This window comes from Corylus avellana, chromosome 5 (assembly GCF_965113065.1).
Source record: "Corylus avellana chromosome 5, dhCorAvel1.hap1.2, whole genome shotgun sequence".
In the NCBI taxonomy this organism is placed as follows: domain Eukaryota; kingdom Viridiplantae; phylum Streptophyta; class Magnoliopsida; order Fagales; family Betulaceae; genus Corylus; species Corylus avellana.
Window position 1 is genome coordinate 6,810,523 of NC_142494.1, and position 9,462 is coordinate 6,819,984.

The following is a 9,462-nucleotide window of genomic DNA, read 5'->3' on the forward strand; positions in this document are numbered from 1 at the left end:
TCGAAGTGTCCCTCTTACAACATTACAAAGTTTGCAGCAGTTGGCACTTGGCACATAATAGAACTTCAAAGGAAAAGCTCAGACAGTATCCATGGCTTTCCAAGCAGCCCTTTCCCTTCCTTCTGCTATCTCCATTTTCAAAGAGGTACACTTGTACCAAGCTGTTATCATTTCATTTCTGGGAAATCTTTTGTGGGTTTTTTATGAAAAATTAACAGCTTCTTGGAGATTCTTTGTTTGCCTTCTTTTTTTTTCATGCAAGGTAATTTTCTTCTTCTTCTTCTTGGCAGGGGAAGTCTAATATTTCTCTCAAGGAGACAGGCCTGTTTGGAGTTTCAGTCTCAGACCTCAAAGCTGAAATCAAGTCTCCTCTGTTAAGGAGCCAGGTGCTAGATTTATCACTTACTCTCTCTAAACTAATTTCCTTCTTCTTCTTTTTTCTTTCCCTGACCTACTCCTAAGATTTAGTTCGAAAATGCTGTTCAATTCTTGCTGTGGAAGTGGCATAAGCACGAACCCTGGGAAATCAAATCATTCCCTTGCTTGAGACACTGCAAAGACTAAGGCACGAATTAAGCATTCATAGAATGAATTCGGAAGTGGGGGGAGTCAACAAAGATGACAAAAACTCTTGATTTCATAAAATGATTTTCTTCTCATTTAGATTGCTTATCAATACATGATCTTTTTCTTGGTTTTGTATGCATAAATATAGGTTTGAATTCATCTGGTTATGATGTGAAATACACTCAACCACACAGATTATCACATGGTAACATGATTTCAATGCCACTTCCCTTTAGCCCACGGCTGTAGATAATACGGTAAAATCGAAAAGAGTAATGGTACATAAAAATTTGCTACAAACTAGTTTGTAGCTAATTCATACAAATCACAAAAGTTATACAAATGTTAAGCTTAACCGTGGATTCCCAGCAATTCAAGATGGTAGGTTATGTTTTTGTGGTGATACAAATAAAGGGATTTCATTTGCAGGAAGTTGGAAAAAGGAAACTGCAAGTTGGAACCATTAGAGCCCAAACAGCAACGACAGCTCCAGCAATCAAACAGGCTGCACCAGAAGCAAAGAAAACTTTGAGAAAAGGCAATGTGATAATCACTGGGGCATCCTCCGGGTTGGGCCTAGCCACAGCCAAGGCTTTAGCTGAAACAGGGCAATGGAACATAATTATGGCATGTAGGAATTTCCTCAAGGCTGAGAGAGCTGCTAAATCAGTTGGCATGGCCAAGGAGAATTACACTGTTATGCATCTCGATCTTGCCTCCCTTGACAGTGTCCGGCAATTCGTAGATAACCTCCGTCGTCGGGATACACTGATTGATGTGCTGGTTTGCAATGCTGCTGTCTACCAACCCACGGCTAAGGAGCCGTCTTTCACAGCTGAGGGATTTGAACTGAGCGTAGGGACAAACCATCTGGGACACTTCCTCCTTTCCCGGCTGCTGCTTGATGACCTGAAGCAATCAGATTACCCATTCAAGCGTCTCATCATTGTTGGCTCCATCACAGGTAATAGATGTTTGATGGAAACAATTTAGAACAAATTTTCACAATGACAAGATATGTATTCTAAATGTGGTTTTGCTATGTATGCAATTTTAGGTAATACAAACACCTTGGCCGGAAATGTGCCACCTAAGGCAAACCTTGGGGATCTGAGAGGTCTTGGAGGAGGCTTGAATGGACTAAACAGCTCATCCATGATAGATGGAGGGGATTTCGACGGTGCCAAGGCCTACAAAGACAGCAAAGTCTGCAACATGCTCACCATGCAAGAATTCCACAGGCGCTACCATGAGGAGTCAGGAATCACCTTTGCTTCTCTCTACCCTGGTTGCATTGCTACAACAGGCTTGTTCAGGGAGCACATACCCCTCTTCAGGCTTCTCTTCCCTCCTTTCCAGAAGTACATCACCAAAGGCTATGTTTCTGAAGAGGATGCTGGGAAAAGACTTGCACAGGTCACTTGAAATCTGCATAATGCAAAGATGAACATATACATTCATAATACACTCATCTTTTTTAATGAAGTTGTGTGTTGAACACAAACTAAATGAAACTTTGGTCGTTCAGGTTGTGAGTGATCCAAGCCTGACAAAATCGGGTGTTTACTGGAGCTGGAACAAGGATTCAGCCTCATTCGAAAACCAGCTTTCCAAAGAAGCCAGTGATGAGGAGAAAGCGAGAAAGCTGTGGGAGATCAGTGAGAAGCTAGTTGGATTGGCATAAATGAGAAGCTAAGGATAAATTTTCTCAACAATTTAGTCAAATGATGTATCTTAGAGAGTCTCCAGCTTAAGTACCCCAGAGATGTTTCCCCTTGCAAATGTAGAAAATTTGAATTTGCATGAGACAATAAACCTATGTATATACCTGAAGATGGTCTCTCACAGTTTCTCATTTCTATAGCTAAACTTTGTTTATTAGAATAATTTCTTAAGTAAATATGTAAAGTTTCATAATGCATATTTGCTTCAGAAAGCAGCAATATGATATGAGAGTAATGAAGGTGTTGATAACACAGATCATTAAAATTGCAAAATTTGAATGTTAATTTGTTGCATCAATAAGAGAAGAATTGAAGCCCATTTCAAAGCAGAAAGAGGAGCAGGGAAAACTGGAAAAGTTGGCTACTACACAAACCCATTTCAATTAGTGTAAAAAGGACAGCTAGAAAGTAAACCTTTAAGTATTTCAAAAGCACTGTAGGTCCAATACACTGAAAGTGCCCAAAACTGAGGAACACGTGAGAGTTTTAAAGAACTCATGGTTTTCTGATAAATATTAAACTAGTTCTCACAATTAATCAGAAGATCATTTATAAAAACAAGGTAACCAAAATCTAAAACCTTGCATGAGAGATTTCAAAGAAAAGCATTCATTCAACTAAGGAAAGTTTCACTTATCTCATGTAATTGTAAGTACCCTTTTAGCAATTAAAGGGAACAGTTTGGCTCAAGCATTCCACAAACAGAACTAGAAAATCCAAGAAGTTGGATCATTCAGATGCAAGATTACATATTGGGAAAAATATAATTTAGCTCTCCAAACTACCAACCATTATCATTTTAGTCATTTAATGTTCAAAAAATGATAAAGTAGCCCTCAAGCTATTAAAAAGTTACAATTTAGCCACTCTGTTAGTCAACGTTGTCAAATAGGATGAAAAATGCAAAACGACATCATTTTTTGAAATTAAGTTACTAAAATGCATTTTTGAAAAAAAAAAAATCAATTTAAAAAATACCCCCTAAAAACAACGTAGTTTTGAAAAAAAAAAAAAAAAAAAAAACTAACTGACTGTGGTTTAGGGGTGCTTGCCGGCCACCCCCATACCTGTGGGGTGGCTGCCCAATCACCCCCGGGCCATCCACCCATGGCCTAGGGGTGGCTCGCCAGCCACACCAACATTTTTTTTTTTTTTTTTTTTCTCCAAAACAATGTCGTTTTGGGAGGTATTTTTTAAATTGATTTTTTTTTAAATAAAGGTATTTTAGTAACTTAACGTTGTCAAAACAACATAGTATTGAATTTTTCATCCTATTTGATGGTAATGACTAATGGACTGGTTGGTAGTTTGGAGGCTACTTTATCACTTTTTGAAACATTAGAGGACCTAAAATGAAAATGGCTAGTAATTTGGGGGGTTAAATTATATTTTTCCCTTATATATTTTACAACTCAAATTCTGAAAGTTGTATACAAAATTTTCAAATATAGAAAAGCTCTATCTCACACAAAGAAGCACAAGGAACATAACAGCAACAAAGAAAGCCAATAAATGTATGCTTACACTATATACTACCCATACAAGTTACAAAATAACAAATACTATACGACCAATTACATGAAGCTTTTTAGAGACTTCAAATTCTGTCACAGAAAATACAAGGAACTCTACCATCCCTAAAGCTGCTACTTTTCTATGGCATGTGCATGTTATATGTTATGGCTGTGGGTAGCCCTGCTTGACAAAAACATTATAAACATCCACAGGTAAGTTTGACCATCTCCATCAACCACCAAGTTCGCATAGAACGGAGAAGCCAACCCATAATTAGTAAGAGATGACAAATCCAAATCTTTAATCGCCAAATGGCCATTAACATACACATTGAAATACAGCAAACCATGCGAAATACTAGCATGTAATATTAAATATCACAAAAATGCAACCGAACAAGATACTTAAACCCTCCCATCACCGGAAACACCCATGTAATATTGACATCAGGAATTGAAGCATTCCTACTAACTAATCACTTGGTCTGTATTATACACATTATCAAGAGCAAACTCATGGTTCGCCCCGCCCCGCCCGTCATCTCCCACACGAAACACAAACATGTAACAAATGTATAACTCATCACAAAACCTACCAATCACTGTCACTCGAGCCTTGAAGTTCAAAATTCACCTTCAAAACATAAACATAAAATCACTTGTTGATTATTCAGTAAAGCGATATGGTATTGAGATGAACTAATAAATGTTACACCATACCTAGCCGACGAACAAAGGCAGAGAAACATACAGCACAGAAAGATAATACATCAAAATATAGAGGAAAATAACAGAAGCTCCACTGTAATAATTAAACAATTGACATAAGCGAAGCTTAATCATCAATTTCAGTGCTTCAAAACATTTATGTGGGGAAAAGATATTATCATTAAAGCTTTTAAGGTATAAGTAACACAGACTAATTTAGATAAGAGGCGGACAGTCCAAGTCTATCTCTGCATAAATACACATTTCGAGTACCTAAAAAGAAGAGAAGATTGCAAGGCTACAGGCTTACTGACAACTAGTGTTTGCTATTCTATTCTCAGCTGCACTCTCTTCCATCCCAAGTGTAACAACTACTTTCTTCAGGATGGCTTCAGTTGGTTGGTGTGAATTCTCCACAGCCTTCGAAATTGCTTGCCATTTCTCACCATGTTTAGGTTCTGCAGCAATGCATCTCTTTAGCACATCCTTCTGGTTCTCCTCACTCCCATGCTGAAGTTCGAATTTGTAGTATAATGCCCAGAAATCACCAAAATCTGGCGCAAGCGTCACTGCCCTGTTGAGCCAAGTCCTAGCTTTATCCACCTTCCTGTCATGCCAGAACAGCTTGGCTACAGCAGCAATGACATGGGGATCATGATCACATTTCTTGAGAGCATCCATACTCTTGGATTTACGTTGAGGCCGGGGGACCATCTCAATAGAAGCCGCCCACAGAATACCACTATTGGGACATTCCTGCAATGCCTTCGCCATCAATATATCAGCTTCCTTCTTATTCCCATGCCTCATTTCAGCTCGAACTGCCGCCAGCCAGAGTTCAGGGTTCTGGGGATTCTTCTTCCTGGCCATGGTGAGGAATGCTCGAGCTTTACTCAGCCCATTCATCTTTTCCTCCAGATTAGCAAGAGAAAGCCAAAGGTGTATACAACTAGAGCAGTGCTTCAGACCCAACTCGTAAGCTTCCTTAGCTTTCTCCAAGTGACCAAGCCTCTCCTCTAGCTGTCCAAGCATCAGCCACAACTTGAAGAACGAAGGGAAGCGTTTCAACCCTTCGTCCAACAACCTCCTCTCCTCCTCAGTATTCTTCAACTCTCTCTCCACAATGGCCGATTTCATCCAGACTCTCTCCGTCCCTCCTCGCTCTCGGGCCTTAGCAAGAAGCATTCTAGCTCTCTCAGGCTCATGATTCTCAAACTCAAGCTTAAAAGCCGCAAGCCAAATCTCCTCCGAATTGGGAATCGCAGCATAAGCTTCCTGCAGGATTGCTCGTGCAGCAGGCACATCCCCAGCAAGCCACTTCTCCTTGGCACCCATAAGCCACAAAACCTCGGCCTGTGGCCGGTAAGTAACTGCCTTACGAAGCAAAGCATCAAGAGACTCCCTAGTCCCATGGCTCTTCTCAAGCTGCGCAGCTTTGAGCCAAATGCTCTTCTTGGTCAAGAACACACTTAATGCATGAGCATATATAGCTCTAGCCGTCTCAATGGACCCCCGTTTCTTACACTCCTCCGCATCTGCCACCCATGTCCTCTTCCTATCCTCCTCCTCCACTCCAATCCCAATTGTATTCCCGATAATAGCCCGGCAAGTCGCCACGGACCCAGCACGCTCCGCAGCCTCGGCCTCCTTCATCCAAGCCTCCCTATCAATCTCCAACCCCTCTCTCTGCAACGCCCTTATACCTCTTTCTATGATCTTCCCCACCATCCCCGTATTCCCATTGGCCTCCTCCAACTTCGCCGCTGTTATCCAAATCGCAGGCTCCTTTGTCAGCCTCTCTCTCGCCCTATTCAACACCTTCCTCGCACTCTCATACGTCTCCAATCTTGCCAATGCCAACCACAACTCCACGTGCAAGGGGCAACACTCCACAGCCCTGTGCAGCAACAACCTCGCGTCCTCCTCGTTCGCAAGCTCAACCACTGCCTTCCAGAGCCGAACCGAGTCTGGTATGTGCTCCAAACCTTTCCTCAACACCTTGCTCTTCTTGTTCACATCGTCATGTTCCAATTTTGCCGCTTGCAGCCAGAGCTTGACCGAATTCGGTATCATTTTCACCCCTCTGGCAATGACCGCCTTAGCCTCGTCGGGGGTCGCCAGCCTACAGGCCTCCAGCCACACGTCCTCGCTATTCGGACACTCCTCACAGCCCTTCTGCATCAGCTGCCTCGCAGCCGCAATCCTCCCAGCGACCTCCTCCAGCCTTGCGGCTGCAATCCACCCCGGTGGGTGATTCCGATTCGTCTGCGTCACGCTCTTGAGTAACAATCGAGCCTTCTTGATGTCCGAAATCTCGGCGTCGCTCGTGATCTTCATGCTCTTCAAATCGGTGAGATAGCCTTTCGGATCCACGACGGTTTGTCCTGACACCGAATCTGACAACCGATCGAGTTTCAACGACAGCACTGTGCCTCTTCCTTCGCCGACGGCGGTCAAATCCGTGACCGGAGTTTGCGACCAGGGCGTCTCGGTGCCGCTGGCAGAACGGCTCTTCGGGTCCAATGCGGTGACGTGCTCTTTCTCCTGCCGAGCTTTTTCCAAAAGAGTGTCTGGCACCGGGACGAAGCTCTCGAATCGCTTCTTCTTGTTCCGGAGTGAGTAGTCTCCGATTTCGGGGATGCTCTCCCACTCCTGCGCCGATACAGTGTACAGCTTCCTCTTGAGATCGGCAAACTGCTCGGTGATCTTCGGGTTTGAAGCTCGGTACTTCTCGATCTCCTCCTTCAACCTGGCTTCCCTCCGGTCCTTTCGGCGCGAGTCCATGCGCTTGTCGATGGCCTCCCAAACGGCGTCGGCCTCCTTGTCGTCCTCGTCGTACTCGGTGGAGGCAAAGAGACCGACATCGTTTCCTTCGAACTCGTCGAATTTCTGGTTCTCGTCATACCCCTTGTCTTCGGCGTCGTCGCCACCGTCGTCGTCCTCGTCGGGCTTCCCGCGGCCCCGGCCCTGCCCGGGAGGCCCGCCGACGGTGGCGGCGGATCGGTCGGGGAGGTCCGGGGCAGCGCGGGCGGGTCCGATATCGGATCGGGTGGTGAATCCCGTGGCGCCACGGCCGAGACCAGCGACATAGTTGGGAGGGGGCTTGGAGTTGAGGAACTCGAGCTTGGGCTTGGAGGGAGGGATGGAGGGAGGCTGGGTTCCACCGAGGAGAGGGACGCGGAGAGTGAGGGTGGAGAGCGGGGTGACGTGAAGGCGGGAGAGGAGGACGGCGTCGTGTTGAGGGGGTAGAGGGTGGGAGTGGGAGAGGGAGAGGCGGTGGAGGAGGTGGGTGGGGATGTGGGTGTGGTGGTGGATGGAGAGCTTGAGGGAGTGGAGGGTGGTGGTGGATGGGTCTAGGGTTAGGGTTAGGGTTTTGTGGTTTGGGAGCGTGATGAACACCATGATTATCGATCAAACTCTGCGTTTGGATTTGGGGCAGTGACTGGAGTGAACCCAAACGGTTCAATCGGACGTGTTTGTCACTATTCCTTATAGATTTGTGTTTTGTGAAGTCATGAAGGATATCTAATCTATTATATATCAAGAAAGATAGGAATCTAACTTTTTTGCCCGATAAAAGTTTAACTTTTATCTTATTTATTTTTAAAAAATAAAATAAAATAAAAAATGAAAAAAAAATGTTTAAAGCAACCCTATCTATTTTTGGCCTTTCTTTTATTTACTATTTTTCATTTTAAAAAAAATACTAAATAAAAGAAAGGCCAAAAATAGATAAGGTTGCTTCAGACATTTTTTCCATTTTTCATTTTGGTTTTTTTAGAAAAAAAAAATAAAAGGTAAAAGTTGGACTTTTGTTAGGCAAAAAAGTTGGGCCTTTAGCATTTCTCATTATATATAGGGGAGTTTTAGATTGGAGAGTCTAAGAGTTTGACACGTGGCATTCAATAAACACGGTTGCACACGTGTTTTGTTTCAAACTACCTTCTTTCTCAATCTCAACTGCCATCAAACATTATTTATCTCCACGTTATCTAATATCTAATCTAATCTAATATCTAATATAATCTAATATCAAATCTTTAATATCATTTAATCTAATCTAATATATATAGGGGAGTTTTAAATAGGATGGCATAAAATTGCGACATGTGGCATTTAAAAATACTGCCAAGTGTCATTTTAATATCTAATATATAATAAGAGAGTTTTTAGGAAGAGTGAGTTTTTAGGAAGAGAGGCTAATATCATGACATGTGGCGTCCTTTTATGAAGACAACTGTTCAAGTTTAAGTGTAAAACAATTGTTTAGTTTTTTTTTAAAACCAAAACAAGGCTTTGGTGATATGTTGTGCATTCAGTTATTTTTTCAAAACAACATTTCTAATAATAGAGCGTATCCAATAAACAGTAAATCAAACCTCTTTTCCATACCTCTCTCCTCACTCTGCTTCTTGGCTGACCACTACCAGCCACTGGCAAATCTAATATATAATAAGAGAGTTTTTAGGAAGAGTGAGTTTTTAGGAAGAGAGGCTAATATCATGACATGTGGCGTCCTTTTATGAAGACAATTGTCCAAGTTTAAGTGTAAAACAATTGTTTAGTTTTTTTTAAAAAACCAAAACAAGGCTTTGGTGATACGTTGTGCATGCAGTTATTTTTTCAAAACAACGTTTCTAATAATAGAGCGTATCCAATAAACAGTAAATCAAACCTCTTTTCCATACCTCTCTCCTCACTTTGCTTCTCTCCCAAACATCTCTGGCATGCGGTTATTCCTTCCAAGCCTTCAAACTCCGGCACCACTTTCTCTGCATTCTTAGCGTTGGCTGACCACTACGAGCCACTGGCAAATGTACTCAACTTGATCGTCAGGGTCGTTTGAACTGCTTTCTTTATTGGTTTGGATCCTCCACAAACCAAAAGTTTCGGCATACTTAGCAAACTGCATTGTTTTATTGAAATTTGGGATTATGTTGAAGTGTTTC

The 9,462-nt window shown here is 42.6% G+C and overlaps 2 protein-coding genes across 2 annotated transcripts; one reads left to right on the forward strand and one right to left on the reverse strand.

The window, feature by feature from the left end:
* LOC132183440 (protochlorophyllide oxidoreductase C) lies at positions 1–2,428 on the forward strand. Its single transcript, XM_059596878.2, has 5 exons — positions 1–145; positions 291–386; positions 997–1,531; positions 1,625–1,983; positions 2,096–2,428. Exons 1-5 carry the CDS (start codon positions 92–94, stop codon positions 2,249–2,251), a joined length of 1,200 nt encoding a protein of 399 aa, XP_059452861.2. The 5' UTR covers positions 1–91; the 3' UTR covers positions 2,252–2,428.
* Positions 2,429–4,583: 2,155 nt separating this feature from the next.
* Positions 4,584–8,012, reverse strand: LOC132183441 (protein STABILIZED1). The gene has a single exon (XM_059596879.2). It carries the CDS (start codon positions 7,913–7,915, stop codon positions 4,820–4,822), a length of 3,096 nt encoding a protein of 1,031 aa, XP_059452862.1. The 5' UTR covers positions 7,916–8,012; the 3' UTR covers positions 4,584–4,819.
* Positions 8,013–9,462: the final 1,450 nt, after the last annotated feature.

What these genes read in the sequence shown, in the direction of transcription:
- LOC132183441 (XM_059596879.2), bottom strand. Translation starts at nt 7,915, where the DNA reads ATGGTGTTCATCACGCTCCCAAACCACAAAACCCTAACCCTAACCCTA.
- LOC132183440 (XM_059596878.2), top strand. Translation starts at nt 92, where the DNA reads ATGGCTTTCCAAGCAGCCCTTTCCCTTCCTTCTGCTATCTCCATTTTC. An exon ending in CTATCTCCATTTTCAAAGAG is followed by an intron (nt 146 to 290) that starts GTACACTTGTAC and finishes TCTTCTTGGCAG; the next exon opens with GGGAAGTCTAATATTTCTCT. An exon ending in CTCCTCTGTTAAGGAGCCAG is followed by an intron (nt 387 to 996) that starts GTGCTAGATTTA and finishes TTTCATTTGCAG; the next exon opens with GAAGTTGGAAAAAGGAAACT.